Raw genomic sequence first — 24,369 nt, 5'->3', positions numbered from 1 at the left:
GTTTTTGACTCTGCTGCAATGCTTTTCTAAGTTCATTTGCCTGTTTCCTAGGACTGAGAAAGTATGACTTGCAGAAAGTCTCCCAACTGGCTTTGTCCCTAAGGTACTATTTTTCATTTTGTTATTTTCTTTTGAGTTGTCTTCATATTCAAGAAAAAAATAGGCCACTAACCCCATAAACATTGAGCTTTCTTTTCTAATTTATCTTCTATCTATCTCCAAGCGGAATATGCTACAACACAGCATAATCAAAAATTTCCAGACTATTAGAGTCTCAGTTGACGAGAAAGTAAATGGCACATAAATTCTGTCATTGTTGTCTTTTAAAAATGATTAACCCACTATTTTAAATCAACTGCAATCACAACACGTAGGAATACATAAACTTCTAGATCCAGCAACTACCAATCAACCACTGTAAAACTGAGGTGTGCCAAAACAATGTTATATCCTTTAATCTGCATGGCCTTCAAAATGAATCCGACTTTTGGTTAAAACATTCACTGGCTTCTTATGTTAAATAGTGAAAGAGACAAATTCTGTATCAACTGCACATTAATGAAAACCTACTGGTATGTGTATGAGCTGAGAATGTGGGTAGGTACAAGAACCAAAAGCTTTCACTGGGCTTACAGAAGTTTTAAATCCTGATTCAGAATACCTGTCCTAATATCATTCCATGCTGTATGATAACCAATAATCAGAGCTCAATATCCTAAATAAAATTTATTCCAAACTATTATCAGATGTATTCACTCTTTCATTCTTGTGACATATGCATTAGTTTGTTTCATAAAAAAATAAAACAGGTATGGTTATTACTAAAACAGCCCTTAAATACACATCAGAACGTCCTAAAAGTGCTCACAATCACGACTGTATTCAGAAATTTGCAAACTTGTTCAACTCTAATGAGCAAAAACACATTTCCTGCTTTTCCATACTTACTTGAGTCTATGAGCTGCATGGCAGCATATTAAATTTCAATCATTCTGATATCGTTTTAGTGATGAATTCAATAAATACATGAATAATAATTTAAAAGCTTGTTACAGTTTTAATAATCCGATTTGATGTTTCAATACTCTTTTTGGTATTTTTTTCAAGACCAATCACTTAAAACTCACCTTATTCTTCCAAGTTATCAAAATTGTGTTATGTAAAAATGGAATGGAAGCAACAACATGAACAAAGAGGAACATTTCTTCCATAATACATAAAAGTAAAATTCCTGAAAGGCTTTATTAAAAGAATGACATCAGATGTTCTGATTTATGCATTGAAGGAGCCCTCCCCCCTTTTAAGAATTAAGTAAATTCTTAATGAGGAATTAAGAAAATTGAAAAAAATAAGAACCACAGATACAAGTCCAACTGCCTTCACTGAAATGTGCTTTGTTGCCTGAGCTGGGTTTAAAAATTGACTTTTTATCACCTATAAAGAAACGAAACACAGTGTAAAGATAATCAGAAGAGGTCATGTAAATAAATAAGCTGTCACCTGCAGTCATGAAAATAAACGAAGCACAGCCAATTTATTACTTTTCTTTTGCTCTGCATGTTAATCAGTAATACCAATAGAATGAACCCGTTTAAGTTATATAGTGAAAATTCGTTTTGATTAGAACCCTGAATGCATCAGATTGCAGACAATGGATGGAATTGTCCACTGTGACTTCTCATTATGTAACACTGCCATTACAATGCGTTAACAATGCAGTTAACATTGGTATTAAAAATATCAAATTCCCATAATGACATACTGAGCTCTCTAGTTTAGCCAACATTCATCTAATACAATTATTGCGATTTTGTGATCCAAGAAACGCAGGTGGCAAGAAAACTGGCATTTCTAAAAAAAAAAAAGTGTCAAATTTCCTACACACACAAACACATACAATATCGTGCTACTGTTATCACAGAACCCGCAAGTCAGTTCATTGTAACGCAATGATTGCCGAAAAGCTCAAAACTCCTGTATTTCTCTTCAGAACCATCGGAACCACCTTTTTTTCCTCACTGCGAATTTATGCCCGTACTCGAGAGAGAGAGAGAGAGAGACCCGCGGAGTTAAAACATAAAATCGTGATTAATTTTATCGCCCCCCCGCGGGGAAAAGCTATCTGAGTCGATGATAGATGATCAACGCAACATGTACATCAAAAGCCAGGAGCACTTCGGTAAGAGGGATCGTTTGCAAAAAGAAGAGAACCGACGGTTTAAGAATACGTTAAAATTCCTGAAAAATCGCGGGGAAAAACAAAACAAAACAAGGAGCCCGGCCGGCGACGGCGCGCGCGCATCGAAAAGACAGCCCCGCCGCCATCTTCGTGTGGAAACGCTGCGTTTTCTGAGGAAAATAAAATGGCTCCTTCTTCTTCTCCGGGAGCTGAGGAGCCGCGCGCGCTCCAGGCAGGAGCAGTAGGAGGAGGAGATCCGTTAGCACGTCGGGGGGTGAGGAGAGGCGTGCGCTTGCCCGCCTTTCGAACCCTCGCGGGGCGAGAAGCTGTCACCTCAACCGCCACTCTCCCCCTCAGCAGGCGGCGAAGGGTAGGCGTTGACAGCGAGCTCCTCACGCGCGTGCGCCAGCTCCTCCCTCCCCCTGCTCGCTTTCAACGGTCACCTGAGGCAGAAATAAAAGTGGGGGGGAGGGGAGAGAAGAGGGTAAAAGGCGTCACTGCCCCCCTCAGGCCGCCTCTCGCGCGGCCGTGGCGCTATGGGTGCTGGCCACGTGTCAGGCACTCACCCAATCACCGTCGAAGGGCGCTGTCACCGTCGCTCCGCCCCCTCTTTCTCCTCGCCGCATTGTGTGAGGGAAGGAAGAGCGGATCGGTTGTGAAGCCGGATCGGATCAGCGGCCTCAAGGGGTCGGGGAGGAGGGGTGGGGGAGAGGCCCGAAGGTATCCGTTTCCCTCAGAGAAGGGGAACCGACGGCTGTGGAAGAACTGAGGCGGAGGGGCGGCGGATTGGACAGCGAAGGGCTGCGCTAACTTTGAAACTGAGGAGATAACGGACGGGGCGGGAGGGGGAGGGGATCAACGGACGGGAGCACCGATGTGCGAATGATGTTGATCTGGGCTAGAAGGCTCGTGTCTTGGGACGGGCAGAGGTAGCTTCTGAGGAGGGGAGCAGAGGCGGGAAAGCAGACGCATTCCGCTTTTCCCGGTGGGGGAGGGGCTTGGTGGGGGAGGGGCGTCCGCCGCCGTCATGTCCTTCGCCAACTACAGCAGCCTGCAGCGCGCCCAGCTCACGTTCGAATATCTGCATACCAACTCGTGAGTAAGGAAGGGAAGAAAGCTGTGGGTTACCATGTAGCATTAAGAGATTTCTTCTTCCTTGGATCTTGGCAATAACTACTGTACTAATCAAAAAAAACCAAAACCATTGGGTAGAAGCTAATCCTCGTGGGCAATCAAAACCAATGAAAAACTTCTTGGAATCTCTGACAATCAGCTGGCTAAAGATGCTGCTCCAGCTCAGGATTCACTGGATCCCGAAGAATCGTTTTTTTGGACCTTTTAAAAATGCTGTTGGCTCAAGGAACAGGGAGAAAAAGGATTTTAAAAGAGGCAATAATGAAGCAAGATATGGAATTGAGGAACAAGTCTGATGCAATTTCTGAAAACGACATACTCCAATAAGCTATACTGCATAACTATAAAGTTTCGATAGCAAAAAGTGTATAGAGAGTTCTGCAGAGATATCTGTAAACAGGCCTATGATCGCTGATCGACCAAGAAATGTAACTTTTAAATAATAGAAGGAGGTGGGTAAGTATTTTCACTATATTGGAATGAGAAATGGGTTACTAATTTAGTATCCTAAAGATGAAGTTAGAGAATCTGACTGAAGATTTTGATCCGCAAGAACACAAATAACAAAGAGTGAAGAGACTGACTTGCAGAGAAATCTAACTGGTGCCAATTGAGATAGACTTGATTTATAAATGGCTGCAAGTTCCTGATGATAATTCACTGCAAAAAGCTACCATACTTCACAGCGGAACATCCACATCTTGTTTTTAGTTCGATTACTAGTATCAATAAGACGATACACCACTTGCCAACTTCTGAACACGTCAAGAAAGAATGCATCTTATTTAATAAGTGACATTAGATGTGAAGGTGTGACAAAATCTCCCACAATTTGATGGTACAGAAACTACAGAAGGTGGAAATGGAATAATAACAACCTAGTTCTAAAAAGAACAGCATATATGATATGCATATGATAAGATTTGCATATCAAAGAAGCATGAATTCTTTAGGTACAGTTTTGTTGAATTTGCAGAAATGGCTCTTGCAGTAAAAAAAAAAACTAAGCGAACAAGACTAATAGGAAAGATGCAGAGATGATTACTGAGTGTGAAGTTTGTGATATCTATTAGTGAAAGAGCTAGTTTGAATATACCTAAATTATGACAATGGTATATTCCTAGAATCTCCTTGACTTAATGAAGATGAAATTGTGATAACAGGAAACTGGAATATTTAAGTATAATCTTTATTGTCATTGTACTTAAATACAACAAAATTGATTTCATAGATACGTTTGTCACTTTCCATGGCAAAAGCTGCTAAATGGAAAGTTGGATTGAATTTTTTAAGTTTTCAAACTTCCAATCTGGGAAGATATGATAATGTATAAAAGTCTATGGCAGTGTTCTCTGTTCTAAGCAGGGATGTTCACATATGAACATGGAGTAACATGAGGCAGTATGTTTTTCATTTAATTTTCATACAATATCTCAAATTATTCATACCTTGAGATCCCGGCAGAATTGGCATGTTAAAATCAGGTCCTGGTTTCCTCATTAGTTTATAGGATGTTTGAAATGTTATGATTTTGGTATAATGTAGAATCTGCTGAAATTGTACAATTGATCAGTCTTGCAGAATGGTTCCTGAGCAGTTGATAGGCTAAAGTTAAAAGTGTTGATACTCAGAAGCAGGAAAAACTGGGTTAGTCTTCGACTTACAACCATTCATTTAATGGCCAAAGTTACAATGGCTCTGAAAAAAAGTGAGAGGGTTGGTTTTCACACAACCATTGCAGCAGCCCCATGGTCACATGATTAAAATCAGCCACCTGGCAACATGGTCATGTGATCATCTCTTCCACCTTTCTGACAAGCAAAATTGTGAAGACATTCATTTAGCAACCATGTTACTTAACAACTGCAGTGATTCACTTAAGAACTGTGGTATGTAAGATCATAAAACGGCAAAACTCACTTATTTTGCTTAGCAATGGACATCTTGGGCTCCATTGTGGTCATACGTCGAGGACTACCTGTACTATGTTTCAGTTGTCTTTGACAATAAAGTGAAGATTATAGCTATAGCGTAGAAAGTAACTTAAATTAATTTAAAGACTGGTAATGTTCCATGCAAGTACTAACTAGGTCCAGTTCTGCCTAATTTTTTTTTTTTTTTGAGATAGTCAATACTGCTTCGTGTTGTCATCTGCTGAAGCGGGATTTGTAGTATTTCAGTAAAACAATGTTCTTTGTCAAATTAGCTGTGTAGATAATTAGTGAATGTGTGAAGCTGGAAATAATTGATGCAGACCTTGGAGATCTTTTAGTCCAACCCTCTGCTCAAGCAGGAGACATATACCATTTCAGACAAATGGCTGTCCAGTCTCTTAATAGTCTTCAGCGTTGAAACATCTACAACTTCTGAAGACAAGCTGTTCCACTGGTTAATTGATCTCACTGTCAACAAAGCTGTCCCTTGTTCTTGTTGCTTCTCTCTGATTAGTTTCCATCCATTGTTTCTTGTCTTGCCTTCTGGTGCTTGGAAAATAGGCTGACCCCATCTTCTTTGTGGCAGCCCCTCAAATATTGGAACACTGCTATCGTGTCACTCCTAGTCCTTCTTTCCTCTAGATTACCCAATTCCTGCAACCATTCTTCATATGTTTTAATCTCCACGCCCTAAATCATCTTAGTTACTCTTCTCTGCATTCTTTCCAAAGTCTCAACATCTGTTCTGTAATGTGGCCAAATCTGAATGCAGTATTTCAGATGTGTTACTGGGATGTTATAAAGCTACATACAATCTCAATTATATCCTTCTGTTTATGCAACCAAGGATTGCATTAGCTTTTTGGCTGCTGTGGCACACTGCTGGCTCTTATTTAAGTGGCTGTCCACTTGGATTCCAAGATCCCTCTCACACTTATGCTTTTTAGCCAGATTTCACCTAAACTTATACATTTGATTTTTCCTATCTTACTTTTCTCTATATTAAATTTCATTTTGTTGGCACAGTGTTCAAGTCTGTCAAGATACATTTGGATCTTGAGCCTGTCGTCTGGGGTATTGACTATTCCTGCCAACTTAGTGTCATCTCAGATTTGATGAGTTCCCCTTCTATTCTCTCATCTAAATCATGAAGATATTGAAGAGTATTTAGACAGAATCTTGTGATACTCCACTGCTTGCTTCCCTCCATGTGGATATAGTACCATTAAGGATCACTCGTTGAGTGCTGTTTGTCAGTCAGTTACAAATCTATCTGGTGATAATGCTGTCTATCTCACATTTTTAAGCTTAACAAGTAGGTTGTGATCTACTTTGTCAAATTCCTCACGGAAACCCAATATGTCCACAGCAATTGACTGATGCACTGATTTAGTCACTTGTCAAAAAGTGCAATAAGATTTGTCTGGCATGATCTGTTTTTGATAAACCCATGTTGGCTTCTGCTTCTTGGTGTTCGCAGATCTGTTTTTTGGATATCTTTTCCAGGATCTTCCCAGATATTGATGTCAGACTGATTGGTCTGTAGTTTCCTGGCTCTGTTTCCCGCTTGGAACCATCAAACTTGCGTAGATGATATTGAATGTAATTAAATGTTTTCAGCATTTGACTGAATTCAGCGTGAACAATTTAATAATAAATAGTTGTGATTGTCTGAATAACCCTAACTAAGTGGAGAGAAAGCATTGAATGGATAATAAGTAGGGAAAGTCATCGGAGAGTACATAATCAGTTTGATATATTACGCTAATTTAAATCCCAAATTTTCTCAAAAGACAACATGCCTGGTTGTGCTCTGTCACTTCCAATTCCATTTTTACAGTAACAGAGAATGATAAATTATGCTGAGGATCTAATGATTCTCCGAGAATTCACCCGGAAGCATTGTTAATAGTGACACTAATCAATCAGATCATTTAATATAAATGCCGTATTATAAATACATAATATGACATAAATAACATGTTTATATACTAAATGAACAAATGTCTTGTGATATACAAGAAGCTGCTTATTAGCATCCTTTGTCTTCCTGATTTAGTGAGTTACTGTTTAGGTTGTTTATAGAATGTTTAATTTGAATTAAAAATAGTCTTCAGAAAAAAATCATTAATTTGGGATTATAGATCTTCAGATAAGAATCAAATTTGGGAATTGTACACAACTTTCTCCATGTCATGGTGAAGGGTGCATTTTACATGCTTCGGATTGTTTATGTATCTATATAATAAAATCAGTTATTTGAGTACCAATCCACATGCAATAAGGAAAGGTGAGAAAAATCCACCTATGACTTAATGAGACTTCAGAATATTGAATAATACTGATAGATGTTTTGGGGAAAAATCAACAACTTTATTGAGACATAAGACAGAACAATTGAAGTTCACAACAGATTTAAAAACTGGTGTACTCTACTAATAGCAATAGCACATAACTTATATACCACTTTACAGCCCTCTCTAAATGGTTTGCAGAGTCAGTATATTGCCCCCAACAATTTGGGCCCTTATTTTACCCACCTCGGAAGGATGGAAGGTTGGCTGAGTCAACCTTGAGCCTAGTGAGATTTGAACTGCCAAATTGTAGTCAACCTTCAGCAGCTGCAGCACTGCACTCTAACCACTGTGCCACCGTGGCTTATCCTTTCCTGTCGGTTGTGTCTTGAAGATTCAGTGGCTATTACCTGTGGATTGATGAAGAGAGGAATCTGTTAAGAATCTTTCTGTTGGTTTTGCTCTTCTTGGAAGATAAACATTTGAAGAACCATCTTCTAGTTCCCTCTTTCTCTGTGCTTATTTTCAGTAGGTCCTTGTGAAGATTCTACAGTTTTCCACAAGGTTCAGTAATAACTGGCGAAAATATTTTATACCGCATTTTTAAAAATAATAATATTGCATCTTTGAAGAAAACCGCCTGCCTGGGAACATGCAGATGACCAAGTCCATCTAGACACAATGGAAATTGGAAAATAGTGTGGCTTTCTGAAATAAGATTTTTCGCTGACACTTAGAGAATAGAATAAAATTTGCAATGCAATCCCTCTTGCCTTTCACAAGATTAGATTACGTTTCCCACGCATTGCGACCTCCTCGGGGGGCTTCCAACAAGCAAAGTGAGTGGGAGAAGCCATTATTTAAAGTTCGTAATGAAAAAGGCTGAAAATCAGGTGCAACTTGATTTTAATAACCATAGTGCTTAGCAACAGATGTTTAGCAACAGATGTTCTGGTTCCAATTGCGGACAAGGACTATTTGTAAGTTGTTTCCATGATCTGTTAAAATGAATAAGATTACCGCGACAGCACTTGGCCTTAGCAGAAGCCTTTCTGGTTCCTGTTCGTAGTTCTATGGCATATAGTGTTAGCAAATGGATATTAAATTGATATAAAAATGTAAACATCCCGTCTTTTATCGCTTGCTAGAAATAGGAGGTTTTATTTTTCCAGTCCTTGAAAAATGCGTAGGCTTTTCTTAGAAACCCAGCACATTCATATTTAAGAATCCTAATATGGTTAGGTTTGGACGCTAGGATTTGCTGTTCTTCAATAGTCAAGTTTATAATATAATTTCTTGTTATTTCTGTTACTCATCTGGTGTAACACTGTGCCTGAGCTTGTTTTTTTTGGATCTGCCTGATCTGCCTTATCTCCTCAAAAGGGAAGACATGCTAAGACACTTAGTTTGGGGGGAAAAACACCTAGGAAACCAACTTCTTACTTGCAGTTACCCAAATTAAAACATCCTAGAGAAACAGAACTTCAGTAACTAGCTGAATAAATATAGTGAACGATAGTTTCTTATCTTCTTCGTTGTATCTTCTCTGATTTTGCTCATTAACCAGTATTCTAGCATTGATTTGCAGTTGGTTACGGTACATCTCTTATGAAGTATTTCATTTCACTTAACTGTACTTTTAAATAACCTCCAAGTATTCTGAGTGATTTGTCATTATTCCCTGTATTTTAGGGAGATTTGCTTTTACTGTGAACAGGAATACGACTTGAGATTCTTTCAAATAGTCACATCACCGCTGAATGGCATATTGGTGTCAGATTGCAAATGGCCTGTGTCATTTTAGATATTGATTAGATCAATGATAAAATTGCCTTATTCAAGTTTTACAAACTCAACAGTAGAAAAAGTGATTTTAAAAATTGCCACTTTTCCATTGTTCTGCAAAACAATAGTTAATGTAGATATTACTTTGAGGGTTTATTATTGTATTAGTGTGGTTAAGAATAGTAAAATGGGATTCTAATTGTTACAAGTACAAATTTAATTTTTTTCTTTAATTTTCTGGATTAGCAGTAGTTATTAACATGCATTTCTGAACATTTGCATCACCAAAAGTATGCAGAATTTCTTATAAACATTATAAAATTAGGAAAGCCACTTTCACAGAAAAGAAACTTCTTAATGCTACATATATCAAGAACGATTTCAAATCGAATTGTTAATAGTTTACACATTTGAAAAATATTGGAAAAAAAGGTTTTGTTGATTTTTTTTATTATTTTGCTGAAATTGTACTCCTCCAGTCTCTTATCTTGTCTTTGAGTAAACACGGAATATGCTGCCATCCTAGTTAATTGTAGAAATTTGTTCTTTTTTGAGGGACAGTTTTATGTAATTTTCTGGGCTGCTTTAAGAATCTGTTATAAATTGGATAGCGTCTATAATGTATGTACACTGCTTCCCGGATTCAAAGGATTTTTACTGATTCTGTTTGGTATTGCAGAACTACACATGAATTCTTGTTTGGAGCCCTCGCTGAGCTTGTAGATAATGCAAGGTAATGTACTTAACACAATAACTTCCTAGGTTTTAATTTTGTTTTTCTTGCATTATTCAGTCACCTTGAATGGTGAAATGGTCAGCAAATAAATTTGTTAATACTAATGAAAAAAAATTAGCTTACAAAATGCTTAGATTGCACTGGATTTAACTGGCTTTCAATTCATTGTTTTATTGAACTTACAGAGAAATTTGAATGTAAAGATTTCTTTTAAAAATAACTTCACATACCCTACGCTGGAAATTTTAAATAATGCTTTTATTGAACTTTGCTCAGTGCTATTTTGCATCACTTTATTAAATTGAAAATAACACATCCAAAACACTGTTTAGCAGTATTTAACCCCCTCCTAGAATGCTTGTGTACCAATGTGATGCTATAATTTTGTGTCCTTCTATCAATTGTGCTAATGTTATTTCCATTGCAGTTAAAAAGACCACCAAAATGGATAAATAGAATCAGCTCCTATGTGATTAAAATTGTATTGATCATAATTTTTAAGATCTTGGCTGCTTTACGCCAGTTTGCTCACTAGCCTATCTAGCTTCATTAAAGTGTTCCCTTTCTTGCTCTTATTTTCATCTATGATTTTAAAGTATCTTCTTGCAGGGTACAACAGTTCTTAAAGAACAGATAAAAGTAACTTACAATACTTCTATCAGATGTGATAGCTGATCTGCAACTAAAATTAATTCCTTATTGCTGTTTTCTAGAGACGCAAATGCCACAAGGATAGATATCTTTGCTGGTAAGTTAACTTTTTTCCTTATAGCTTGCCAGATATTCACAGAACACAGAAGGCAGATTGGAAACTGGAGTGGGTGGAACACACAGAATATGTACATATTTAATGAGAACTAAGAAAGGGTTAAATGGTTTGTGTGGTCACTGATTTCATTCCCAGGCCCTTACTTAAGCTTTAAAGCACTTTAACTCATTTATTCCATAAGTTCTTGATGCTGTTCTACCAATAAAATATGACATAGTGTATGATAAACAGCTTGAACACTGCAGTTTTTTTTATTCCTAATATAAAAGAAGGATTATAGACTCGTCACTCAAAACTCTTCTCTTCTCATAGAGAACCGTGAAGATCTTCGAGGTGGATTCATGCTGTGCTTTTTGGATGATGGAGCTGGAATGGACCAAAGTAAGTAAAAAGAGAGTGAGAAAAAAGAATATTTCAAATTGACAGCTTACAGTACATCAAGTATGGATTATCCATTATGTTTTACCAAGGTTTGTTAGAATATTTGTGACGTCAGCAAAGGCAGAATGACAAATATATATATATATATATATAAGATCTGTTGACTAGTGTGCTCTGAAGGTCTATTTCAAAGGTAAGTCAATTGAAATTTCAAGCGTGATGCCTTCAAAACGGTAATTTAGTGAGTTATTGTAATCTGGTAATCATGTACGTTTGCTCACAAATCACACTTCTTCAACTGAATGTTTTTTGACTTGCCATATTAGTGATAATCAATTTGATATGAATTTGTGTATTTGTATAAGTAATTTGTTTTATTAAATAGTCTGACGTGGAGTATTCCAGAATTTTTTTAAAGAAAATACATCTGTGACTTAAACTGTCAGCCAAGTGGATGAGCATGTTTTTTTTCTTAAACTTAACAATTTAGGAAAATTATAAGGTCTTTTTCAAATAGAGCTTTGAAATTATAAAATATTCAGTATCATAAAGTACAAACTTAAGTATAAAGAATAGCTGTCTTGGTATCATTTGCTTTTTTATATTTGAGCTTCCTTTCTTGTTTGTTTTATCTACCTGTAATGTTGATTTTGGAGGAATAATATTTTATGCAAATTGATCAAAATACAAACAACTAGAATTGACAACTTTTTTTAAAAAAATAAGGATTTCTTTTTCATAACAACAAAGGAAATGGAGCATTTGTACAACATCTTCCAACAAAATGGATATCCATGCAACTTTATCAAAGCTGTCAACCCAATATAGCACAACTAAAGAATTATACTGCCATACATAAAGAATATCTCAGACACCCCCAACAGACTACTACAACTACGTGGAATCGGCGTAGCACACAAGCCAATTAAAGCCCTCTAAAACATCCTAAGCTAAGCAAAAGACTCAACAACCCCAGAAGAAAAAATGAGTAATCTACAACATACAATCTAAGAACTGCAACAACTACTATGTAGGAGAAACAGGCAGAAGGCTGGCAGAATATATCCATGAACACCAACTACCCATCAGGAGCCGTGGTGAAGACCCTTTAATTTCACAACATACAAACAGATATAACCATAGCTTCAATTGGGAAAATATGACAATCTAGCCTAGACGAAATCCAAAAACACCGGAGAATTTCTAGAAGGCTGGCACTCTTGACAAATCAGCCCTCAATAGACACATAGATATGAACCAACATCTATAGACTATGCTAAAGGGACTATTACCCAACTCAGAAAAGAACAGAAAGACTCAAAACACCTCTCCACCAGCAGTTGGCACCCAAATCAGCATAGATGGTTAACCTCAGGTTAACCTCAGACAAGGTTTACCTCAGACCAACAATCAAGTAAACAATACTCCAATCAAAAAACTGCCAAAGAGCCAACAGTAAACAGCCCAACCAAAGAATCTGTAAGATCACCCCCACCCACCAACACTGACAGAGCAAGCCACCACTGCACTCCTTACTAGCACTGATGATGTTACCTAGTTTGGGTAATGAAATGTCAGCAAGAAAGCAAGAAAGCTGAGAGATCACCAAGGGCCCCAAGCCAGTAGACTGGCCCAAGCAATGCTGGTTGAGTACTTCCGAGACCGCAAGATCTACATCTGTCTGTCACGAGGAGCACTGAGACCCCTCCGCCAATGGTACAAGTTGGCTGGTGAGGTGGAGATTGACTTGACGACGTTTCACGAATGCACTGGCTGGGAGCAGTGACATACTTATGCCCCAGAGAGGAAGGATTCACCCCAGATGGGAAAGGGGAGGGCCAGCCTTAGGCGTCGCAACATATGCTATTTCCGATGTGGCAAAGATAGCCACCAAGCAGCCGATTGTCCTTCCCAGGGCCAAATACAAACACCTGCGAAGCTCCCAAGAAGACTAAAGCAACCTTTAGTTCCCGAGAGGGATCATTAAGAGGGATTGAGATCGTAGAGTTCAACCCCATCGTCCAGCGAAGGTGAGGGAATGCCGATCAAAGGCCCCAAGTTGGATCAAGACAGTGACAGCGGAGAGGAGACGACCCTATGATAAGCGCCCCCCTAATCCCAGTGACAATCAGCATAGAACGAATGGTTCTTCCTCAGGATTCAGGGCATGATGACGGTTTTACTGGACTCCAGGTGGACCCATTGCCTAGTTAGCCTAAATGTAGAGGGGGGCTTGGACCACAACTTCGAGAATTAAAAACTCTTAATAGCCTTCTTGCAGTTAGATGGTTTGCTAACAGGGCAAGGTCCAGCGACCTGTTTTTGACTAAACCAATAGGAGTAAAAATGGGACCTCACAAAGAGATGATTAGATTCATCGTAGCCCCCGGAATGGACCATCCCACGGGGCTTGGCTTGGCTTGGCTGGAAAATGGAACTTGTCTGTAGACTGGAAGAGAAAAGGGTTAAAAATCCCCAGAACCGGAAGCCCCAAAGAAAGTGAAATTAAGTAACCACACATCACTTATTTAAAAAGTGAAAGGGGAAAACGCGGCTTCAACCGAAGAGCGGAAAGAAGCAATTAGCGCCAAACCTAGTGCCCAACAGTGGAAAATACAGTTAAAACTGATACAATATCTTGTTGTAAAAGCTGTACACATGATTTCGGTTGACAATCTTATGCCTTGGACATGGGAAACTTTTACTAGTTCTGTTTTGTTTTTTTTCTGCCTAGCTTTTTGGATTGATAAAAATTTCAGTATTGCTATTGGCTGAAACTTATTTCTTTGAAACATATTCTTTGACACTATCTTTTCTTTGTATCAGAACTTTAAGGCTATATAAGGTAGTCTTCACTTACCAACCATAATTGGGACCAGCAACTCTGTCACTAAGCCACATAGTCCTAAAGAGAAATATGTGACCAACCCGTGATGTAATTTTCAGCTGTGGTTGTTAAGGGATTCACCCTTAAGGGCGTGACTGCAGCTTGCCATTTCCTACTGGCTTTCCCAGTGACTTGATTGAAAACTGGCAAACATTCCAAATGGCAACCATGGGGCTGCAGGACCCCATGGCTATTGTAAATGTACACCACTAGCCAAGCATCCAAATCGCAATCGCGTAACTGTGGGGATGCTGTGTTAGCCACGACTTGGAGGACCGTTGGTCATAAATCTGCTATTTTCAGTTTCTTCATAGCTATGAAGGTTTGTTAAACAAGCAGTCAGTAACTGAGGACCGTCTGTAAAATAATTCAGTGAGCGGGAAATACTGAGCAGACTGTTTCAGAAATCGTGCCAGGCATTGAAATAGGCCTTTGGCTGACAATCTTCATAGCTAATTAATACCTCCAGTTTAATGACCAGTTTTTGGGTAGTTAGCTTGGAGTTTTGATTCACACAAAAATTTCAGTACATCTTGCCGTGTTTCCCCCAAAATGAGTCAGGGTCTTATCTTCTTTTGACCCTCAAAATAAGCGCTTGGCCTTATTTTCGGGGAGGTCTTATTATTTTTGAGGTGGAGGCGGTGAGCGTGGTCACCTCCTGGCTGCTACTGTGTTGCAATATTTTTAGGGAGGGCTTATTGTAGGGGGAGGGCTTATTTTAGTGCATGCGCTCCAAAGCCCCAATTGGGCTTATTATCCGTGGAGGTGTTATTTTAGGGGAAACGGTATACCCTGGCTTATTCAACAAAAAAATGTTTTAGTCTAATCAACCCCATTATATTTGTATAGAAAAGGAATGAATAAATCATCTTGGTTGTTAAAATTATGAGCTATGGTGGTTCGGTTCTATGAAGAAAGAACTGCACAACATGGAATATGACTTTGAAGATAGTTTTAATATTTTCAAAATCCACAATCTCTTTTCATTACGTACCTGTTATATGGCTGTTCACAGCCAGACAAAGGAAATGGATTTTAATTGTATTGACAGTTTGCTCATCTATCAGGCATCCATATACAGCCTTGCATTTTAAAAAGTGACATCCTCACAAGATTTAAGAAATCAAGTAAAAGGCAGCAGAAGCTTTAAGCAAACGCTTCCATTTTTTTTTTTTTTTTGGTGACAAAACTATATATGCTGCTTGAACAGTAACAATTTATTTTCAGAGCTAACATGAATGAAATTAATTGGAATGCCCGGGATAAATTGATGAAAAGAGATGGGTATGAAAAGGCTATAATCTAGAAAACTGTTCCGTGGCTTTCCCAGTACGGAAGACAATAGTTCTTTCCAACTACAACCTCTTTGCCATACAATATCATTGCCTAGCAATTATACCTTTGTTATGATTGAAGATCAGTTTCAAGCTTATTGTCAGAAGAAGGGGAGTGGTTCCCAAGTGGCTTTGTGAATTCACGTCTACCTTTTCACCTTCTGAACCGAGGTTATGAAAATTGAAACATAACCTGGAAGAAACCTTTACCTGACGCTTCGGTACCCCGAGGGAGCTAGTAACATATGTATCTATTTGTTGTATTGCTTTCAGATGACGCTGCAAGTGTGATTCAGTTTGGTAAATCTGCCAAACGGTCCCCAGAATCCACCCAGATTGGACAATATGGAAATGGCTTAAAATCGTAGGTATATGGAGTCCCGTCTCCCAAGCACTTTTTTGTTTCATTAAAATGCTAAAAAGAAAAAAAAAATTACTTAACTGAATGAAAGTAAGCGCAATGGAAAGAATATCTTCATCAGAAAGATCTTCCGTTAAATTGAAAAACCTTTATAGTCAGATTCCATTCATCTCAGAAGCTGAGCTTTTCTGAATTTTCGCTTAGCCCTCTCCCGATTTTCGGCTAATTAAACTTAGTGAGCTTGTCCCCTGCCATATCGTTTTCCCTATGTCCCGGCAGGATTGATTTTGATGTTCCATAAGCTGACCTCTTTTTCTGCAGAGGTTCCATGCGGATCGGCAAGGATTTCATCCTCTTTACGAAGAAGGAAAACAGTATGACGTGTCTCTTCTTGTCTCGCACCTTTCACGAAGAGGAAGGCATTGACGAGGTTTGCAAGACATTCGCCGTGATAAAATTGAGAACGCGCCGGTTTTTGAAAGACCATCAAAGTGGAATCATTCTAAAGCAATTTTTGTTTTTTTTAAAAAAATAATAATTTGCAGGTGATTGTTCCGCTGCCCAGCTGGAATGCCCGCACCAGAGAGCCTTTGACAGACAACATGGATAAGTTTTCCATCGAGACGGAATTGATTTACAAGTATTCTCCTTTCAAATCGGAACAGGAAGTGATGCAACAGTTTGACAAGATTTTTGGAGAGAAAGGTAGTGTATTTTAACACACTTTAACGGGATAGTATGTGAATGCTTCAACACTGGAAGTTTTTAAGAAGACGTTGGATAACCATTTTTCTGAAGTGGTATAAGGTTTCCTGCCGAAGCGGGGGGGGGGGGGGTTGGACTAGAAGACCTCCAAGGTCCCTTCCAACTCTATCATTTTATTTCTATTAAGCACAGGAAATTGAGCACAATTGAGCACAGAAAACCCAAATTTTTATCTTGTTAAGTGAAACAACTGTTATTCTATTTAAAAAAAAGTATTCTTTGAAATCAAGAGTTTTCAACATAGCATGTTTTCACGATAGACCCAGTGTGTGTGTCTATCTATTAAAAGGAAGACTGCGCACACGGGAGGACTAATGGCACTGTGTGTCTCTTGCTCCAGGGACCTTGGTGATCGTCTTCAACCTCAAATTGATGGACAATGGTGAACCTGAGCTAGATGTGACCTCTGACCCCCGAGATATCCAGATGGCTGAAACTCCACCCGAGGGAACGTAGGTTTGATAGAGTCCGCAATCTAAGCTCCGCTTTTATTCTATCTTTAATCAAGGATAACATAATTTGCATGCTGTTAATCACTCCGTTTGCAGACGATGAATTTAGTACGATGAGAGAACATTTTTAGGATGATGTGTGCTCTGCTTTCTCTCTCTCTCTCTCTCTCTCTCTCCCCCCTCTTTGATCTGTAAGCCTGTGTTTCGTTTCAGGAAACCTGAACGTCGTTCTTTCCGGGCTTATGCTGCTGTGCTCTACATTGATCCCAGAATGCGGATTTTCATCCATGGCCACAAAGTGCAAACTAAACGCCTCTCCTGCTGCTTATACAAGCCTAGGTATGATGCACAGCCAAGTTGTTTTGCAGCCAGCGAGTTCTCTTCAAATATCAAAACAAACTCGAGTTGCTATATCCTATATCAGTCGAATGTTCAGTTGGAATCCCCTTTCGGTTTAGCCCATCTTTCAAACTCTCGGCTCACCTGCTCTCATCACAACATACTTCAGATTTAGCTTGCATTCATCATCTAATTCTTTCATCAACATGCAAGATATTACGGTTGTTTTTGATTTATCAGTTTGACCTTTCCCTTTTTACGCGTCGCGCAAGCCCGCATGAAATTTGGTATCCATATATCTCTACTCCTGGCGTGGTATTTGCACAGTTTTGGCTCACAGATTAAAGAGAACTGGAAATGCTCGTGAAAGACTTGCAACGAGACGAACAGATACCTATTGTGGTCATTAACCAGCAGAAAGCAAGAAAGAAAAGAAAAGAAAAACGTTTTTAAATATCCTGAAGATCCGAAAATATTAAAGGCTTCATTCTTCTTAGTTCATATCTAACTTGTGAAATTATGGAGCCTTCTGGCAGATCTGAGAAAAATTTAGTACAGTAGCAGACGTAAAAACAAATGACTTTGCTGAGGCAAAGCCATTCCCTAATCAAGCAAGTTCGATTGCTTTTAATATTCATTGTCTAATTTTATGTACCACAACACAAAACCTGGTAATCTTATATTCAGAATGTAAAAATCACTTGCTGTGCTGGTCATTACAGTATATCCTGTTTTACTTGCCAGGAGTGGGGCAATTAGAGCATTTCGGGATGAGCCAACATCTTTTGCATGCTTCCCAATCGGCTTCCGACAAGCAGAGCTAATGGAGAATGTGGAAGTAAAATAGCAAGCTCTAATCACTTAGGATGTCTTACAACCACGGTGATTTATTTAACTGATTGAGAAGTAACCTTGTCGTCAACGCGAGATTTTCTGCGTGGTGTCTGTGGCACGTAACGGTGGAGTTACTAGGCAGGGTGCAGGGCAACCAAAGGGGCAGAGATAGGGGGAGAAGAAGGAGAGGTAGTCCTGGAAGAACCGAAGTTCGGGTCTGGGAATGACCCAGTCTGGAATGGCTTGGCTTAAGGGAGGAGTGTGGGCTTTTGGCTAATGACCAGTGGAATTCGGTTGAGAATGGCAGTGCTGGGATTGCCATCACTAATGCAATCACGTACGGTCACGCTTTATGACTCCATCCCTTAGTGACAGACATTCCGGTCCCAATTACTGTCGTAATTCATAGATTACTTTGTATTTTTAACCTCTCGATGAAATTGCTGTTTGTTGTGGATAGTCAAATATCAGGTAGGAGTTAAATTACTTGATTTCAGGCTCAAAATCCACATCTGTGCGGTCAGGCAGAGGGAGCCCGATTGTATAACCATAGAACAGCTGGAATCATAATCTTTTGGTTCTTTAAAGATTTGTTTTGCTCACTTAGGGTGCAATTAAGGGCTCCTTCCAGTTAACTTTTTCTCCAGTTTTTCTTAAGGACAATAAGGAAATGGTTTTCTGTGGCTTTTTCCAGAATTTTTTTTCTCAAGCATTTCGAGATTAGCAAATGCTGTGTGGGTCTAGCTGAGCATACATCTTAAGAAATTGGAAGCCTGCTCTATCGTTAAATATCCAAGAGAAATACAAGCCGTATGGAATGCACAGGTTTTTGTGGATTGTGGCCGTATTAACGCATTCCCTCTCTTCTTCCTCTCCCTCTTCTTGCAACTTCTTGCAGGATGTACAAGTACACATCCAAGCGCTTCAAAACTCGAGCAGAACAAGAGGTGAAGAAAGCAGAGCATATGGCTCGGATTGGTGAGTCCCCGAATAGAAAGGAATTCCTTTCATTCACAGTCGGCAAGGCTTATGAAACAGTCTTTCAGAGGAATCTTTATCCACACGAACCTTATCTCGCTTGGAGAGCTGCCAAATAACTAGTTTCCAAATGCAGGGCAAGGCAAACTTGGCCCAGTCACTTAAAGTCATACACAGAACTTTCCACTCTTGAAACGACCGAAGGAACGAATTGTTTCCTGCAAAACCCCCTCCCCATTCGCTCCTCTTCTGTTTCCTATGGGAGGGGCCAACCACCTCCAAGGTGGGACTCCATCATAGCTTTGAAGCAACTGGTTGCACGCCGAAGACCTCCTGTACACATTTTCTAAAGGTTAATTTCTCTCTTACAGTGGAAGAGAAGGCCCGAGAAGCGGAAAGCAAAGCCCGTGCTTTAGAACTGCGGCTGGGAGGAGACCTTAGTAGAGAGTCCAGGGTAAATACACACTGCATTTGACTGCTAATGTGAAATGTCGTTCTCCAAGAAGAGATTCAGAGAAATCTCTAGCTGAACGAAAGAACTGGTTGTGCTTGGTAGACGGGAAGGACAAAGGTTAAAGGTTCATGGTCAAAATTGCTGGAATATCTATTCTGATGATGCACCATAATAATAATAATAATATACGTGTACATATGCGCGCACGTATAATGATATAATCATGCCTGACTTAATTTGAAAAAATGTTTCATGTCTGAAGTAGGAAGAGAGAGCTGAACATTTTGAAACCTCAGCAGAAGTATGCTTCTTTTATGATAGTTTATCTCCACAAAATTGTGCATGCGTAACTTTTGCGAAGGGACGCGGTGGCTCAGTGGCTAATATACTGAGCTTGTCGATCAGAAAGGTCGGCAGCTTGGCGGTTCAAATCCCTAGCGCTGCCAAACGGAGTGAGCTCCCGTTACTTATCCCAGCTTCTGCCAACCTAGCAATTCGAAAGCACGTTTAAAAGTGCAAGTAAACAAATAGGGACCACCTTTGGTGGGAAGGGAACAGCGTTCCATGCGCCTTTCGGCGTTGAGTCATGCCGGCCACACGACCACGGAGACAGACATCTTCAGACAGCGCTGGCTGTTCGGCTTTGAAACGGAGATGAGCAACGCCCCCTAGAGCCGGGAACGACTAGCATGCATTTTACCTTTAACTTTTGTGAGTTCCAGATGTATGATGTTTTCCGAAATCAATAGAACGAACGTGTGAATAGATTTTCTGAATGGCAGCTAGACTCTATAAGCAGACAGTAGTGCTCGGTCTCACTGTGCTTAAGGCCTTGAGCGAGTGAGCTGTTGTTTTAAAGACGCGAACGTTGAACAGACAAATTACATTACTTCCCTGTTTTAAGTTGAGGTGTTTTTTACATCTGTAGGTTATGTTACGCCAGGCTCAAGACATAGCAATAACCGTACGAAGAGAGGCAGATGTCAAAAAGAGGATCAGGGAGGCAAAACAGCGGTGAGTGGAAAAGATACCGTTCCTTCATGTTCCTTGCTTTTTTCTCTCTCTCTCTTCAAATAAGTGGTCCATTAGAGAAGTAAAAAAAAATAGGGAAAAGCAAAGTTTCAACGGCACTGAAAAAAGTGAATTACCGTATAAGATGCACCTAGCTTTTGGGGAGGAAAACAAGGGGGGGGGGAAAATCTGCCTCTGCCTCCCAGCAATTTGCCTCCTAACAGAAAACAGCAAACAGCCAGTTTTTCAGTTTCAGCACAGCCTGATTAGCACAAGCAGCTGATTGTCGGTTGGATCAGCTGTTTCAGGCTGCCGGGATTGCCATTTGCTTATTGCCACCTCAGCGCGCCTCATTTTCGGCCCGTTCTGGGCGGCAGGGATATAGATATATAACCAATAGTTGTACCGAGCCCTTGGAGAACAATACCTGCTCTTACCCCTATTTTCACTCTACATGGGAGTCTGGCTGCACATCCCTTCATAAAAGGGCAAGAATGTTGACTCCTGTGAGCCTCCTTTTAGGGTTCTAATCCCTGTTCCCCAGATAAATATCCACGGATTTCCTTTTGACTCGGTTTCCCTCTTTGCAGAGCACTTAAAGAGCCCAAAGAACTGAACTTCATTTTCGGTGTGAACATAGAGCAGCGCCATCTGGACGGGATGTTTGTCTACAATTGCAGTCGGTTGATTAAGATGTACGAGAAGGTGGGCCCACAGCTGGAAGGCGGCATGTGAGTTCCCGCGGAGTCCTCCCCACCCCTTTGTCATCGAAGGCCTCTTTTTAGAAGAAGCGGGACCGTCTTTTCTTGCTGTAGAAGAAGACCCTTTTTTTAAAAAAAAAATCTGTGAGAGATAAGAGCTGGAATTTATATTCTTAAAAAGAAAGACTTCCAGAAAACCAGATTCACTTCACGAGCGTGTTACTAATTTCACAACGGCAGCGATTCACTTAAGAACCGCGGCGAGAGAAGTCATAAAATGGGAGCAAAACTCCCTTAACAAATTTCTCACTTAGTAAACATAAATTTTGGGCCCCAATTACGCTGTAATTCGGGTCCATCTACTCCCAACACATTCCCCTATTTGTTGCCGCGGGGAATCCGTCTTCCCTGTATTTCTTCTCTGACATTTATTAGGGTGTTGGGTTGATGCCGGCAAATATGACCCCGTGTTCCTTCCCCGTAGGGCCTGCGGCGGTGTAGTTGGAGTAGTGGATGTCCCCTATCTCGTTCTGGAACCGACACACAACAAGCAGGATTTTGCAGATGCAAAAGAATACCGGCACTTGTTAAAAGCAATGGGAGAGCACTTGGCTCAGTATTGGAAGGATATTGAGATCGGTAAGAAGTTGTGGAGTTGGGGGGGAGGAAAGGAGGAAGAATAATGGGAAAGAAGCCCTAAGAACATGGAGACATTGGTTGTTCATTTGAAAAAAGACATTTATTTATTTATTTTTTAATTCAAAAACATCCAGCTCAGAAAGGCATTAGCAAGTTCTGGGATGATTTTGGCTACCTCTCTGCCAACTGGAATCAGCCGCCATCAAACGAACTGCGTTACAAAAGGCGGAGAGCCATGGAGATCCCAACCACTATTCAGTGTGGTAAGTGGTGAATTGAAGATTTCCTCTGTTCTGGGGTCCAAAGGCAGCAAAAGCCAGCGGTCACAGCCAAATAGCAGAAGTAGCAACAGCACAGACTTATAGACCGCTTCACGGTGCTTTTACAGCCCTCTCTAAGCGGTTTACAGAGTCAGCCTCTTGCCCCCAACATTCTGGGTCCTCATTTGACCCACCTCGGAAGGACGGAAGGCTGAGTGAACCTTGAGTCGGTCAGGATCGAACTGCTGGCAGGGACCCTTGGTATTACGTCCTCTTTACACAACAGTAGTGGACAATCTGAAGTCCCAGAAGCTTCTTGTAGTTCCCAAATTAACTTTCTTGCAGTTCCTAGAATACCTTCAACTACAGTCACTGGAACAGACCAATATAGTTTGCTGCCACTTTTAGTTGGGAAGTGCATTATACCGAAGTGCAATCCTTATAGCTAAGTGTACGTAATGAAAGTGAAGCTAAGTCTTCAATCCAAGAAAAAGGAGAATTCTGGTTCTGTTTGTATATGTGAGATGGACTGATCCATTTCCCATCATTGCCTCTCCCTCGTGACTCTTCGCCGATGAACGATTGGCAGGAGAGCATTTTTCAATGTTCTTTTGGGACATTTTCTCATGCGATAAGAAGCCACACACACATGGCTTCTTTCTTAATGATTGATTGATTTGATTTATAACCTCCCTACGCTGGAGGGAACCTTAGGCAGCTAAGAAAATTTAAACAATATACATTAAGAAATGGAAATTAGTCTTAGAGGTAAAACAAATACATCTTTTTGTGGTGATGTGGTAGTCGTAGTAATGGTAGTAGTAGTAAAACAATGCAGCTACTATCTTGGAAAGACAAATATCACGTCCCCCAGGCATATATTGACTTAAGTAATGTGGATGGTTGTAGGTGATAGCTCTAACATTGCTACGAAAAATATCCGTGAAAGGAAATTCCTTGTGTACCCGGCTAAATATGCCTAAGACCATTGGCAATCGTTGCACTTCCAATACCTTGGTTGAGAGACCTGTGCGAAGGTGTCTCCACGTTTTAGCATGCTGATTGTATGTTATGTCCTCATATGACAGATGTGTGTTTGAAATGGCGGACACTCCCATTCCAGCTCAGCTCTGTGGAACAAGAATACCCAGATACCTGGATGTGCGCCATGAACCCCGATCCCGAACAGGACAGGTGAGAAAGAATCAGAAAGCAGTTTAAATAATGAATTGTCTTTGCACCAGTTAGATCACTTGGAAAATGCTTCTCATTCTCCTATTAAACAGAAGAGAGAGAGAGAGAGAGAGAGAGAGGGAATAAAGCCCAGAAAGGACAAAAAATAGCAAGTCGAATAGTATATTAAATAAGGGAAGAGAAGAAATTAGCTCAGTCTTTAGCTCAATACTGTCAAACTATTCACTTAAGGCTGCATTGCTGTTACTGTTGATCTTCTCATCGTTCCATTCACACCTGTGGTGTGAATCTTCGTCTCAGTGTTACCTGAAGATGCCCTAAACCCATGTATGTTTTCATCACATGGCTGAGCTTTTTTTTTTTCTTTTGCTTCTTCCTTCCTCCGACAGGTGCGAAGCTCTTGAGCAGAAGCAGAAGGTTCCCCTGAGCTTCTTGAAAAAAGAGAAAACGCAGGAGGATAAGCAGAAAGAGCTGACGGATAAAATTCGCCAGCAGCAGGAGAAACTGGAGGCCTTGCAGGTAAGTTTGCACGCTGGACTCTTAACAATTCTTCAGACTTTTTCTCCCGTCATGCCAGCGGTTTCATTCCACCAAAGTATTTGCAGATGTTTTACTGCAAGTCATTCATACATCCACGTTTCTACAAATTCTACTACAAATCTGTTGACTCTACACTAATTAAGAAGGATATTGTTGTGGCCTGTCGGCTGCCAACCCCTCCATCAACCGAATCACAGCAGGCGGAGGCGTGGGAGTCAGGGTCAGCATCAAGGCAACCTGAGAGCTCCAAGGGGGAAGAGGGAATGGAGCTAGCAGAGAGAGAGAGAGAGAGAAAGAGGGCCGTCCGTCAACCCTCAGATGGAGAGTCATCATCCCCCAGGTCTGGAAGTGGCTGATGAGGGAGAGGAGGAACAGCTGGGTCTAGTGCCTGTTGCACAGATGTCAGAG

General features: G+C 40.2%; 1 protein-coding gene across 1 annotated transcript in view; it reads left to right on the top strand.

Annotated features, from left to right (window-relative positions):
• Window positions 1–2,812: 2,812 nt before the first annotated feature.
• Window positions 2,813–24,369, top strand: part of MORC2 (MORC family CW-type zinc finger 2) — a 29,502-nt gene continuing 7,945 nt past the window's right edge. Inside the window, exons 1-17 of the mRNA XM_081966622.1 lie at window positions 2,813–3,274; window positions 10,006–10,059; window positions 10,776–10,810; window positions 11,144–11,212; window positions 15,707–15,797; window positions 16,116–16,224; window positions 16,340–16,499; window positions 16,900–17,011; window positions 17,225–17,350; window positions 19,083–19,162; window positions 19,534–19,616; window positions 20,545–20,630; window positions 21,218–21,358; window positions 21,813–21,967; window positions 22,102–22,230; window positions 23,316–23,421; window positions 23,811–23,940. Of these exons, the coding sequence (XP_081822748.1) occupies window positions 3,207–3,274; window positions 10,006–10,059; window positions 10,776–10,810; window positions 11,144–11,212; window positions 15,707–15,797; window positions 16,116–16,224; window positions 16,340–16,499; window positions 16,900–17,011; window positions 17,225–17,350; window positions 19,083–19,162; window positions 19,534–19,616; window positions 20,545–20,630; window positions 21,218–21,358; window positions 21,813–21,967; window positions 22,102–22,230; window positions 23,316–23,421; window positions 23,811–23,940 (1,734 nt within the window). The 5' untranslated portion in view covers window positions 2,813–3,206. The remainder of the gene's footprint in view (window positions 3,275–10,005; window positions 10,060–10,775; window positions 10,811–11,143; window positions 11,213–15,706; window positions 15,798–16,115; window positions 16,225–16,339; window positions 16,500–16,899; window positions 17,012–17,224; window positions 17,351–19,082; window positions 19,163–19,533; window positions 19,617–20,544; window positions 20,631–21,217; window positions 21,359–21,812; window positions 21,968–22,101; window positions 22,231–23,315; window positions 23,422–23,810; window positions 23,941–24,369) is intronic.

The sequence above is a fragment of the Natrix helvetica genome (assembly GCF_964273705.1).
Source record: "Natrix helvetica genome assembly, chromosome: 14".
Taxonomy (NCBI): Eukaryota; Metazoa; Chordata; class Lepidosauria; order Squamata; family Natricidae; genus Natrix; species Natrix helvetica.
Note: the sequence above shows the minus strand (reverse complement) of the source record. Positions and strands in the feature narration are given on the sequence as shown.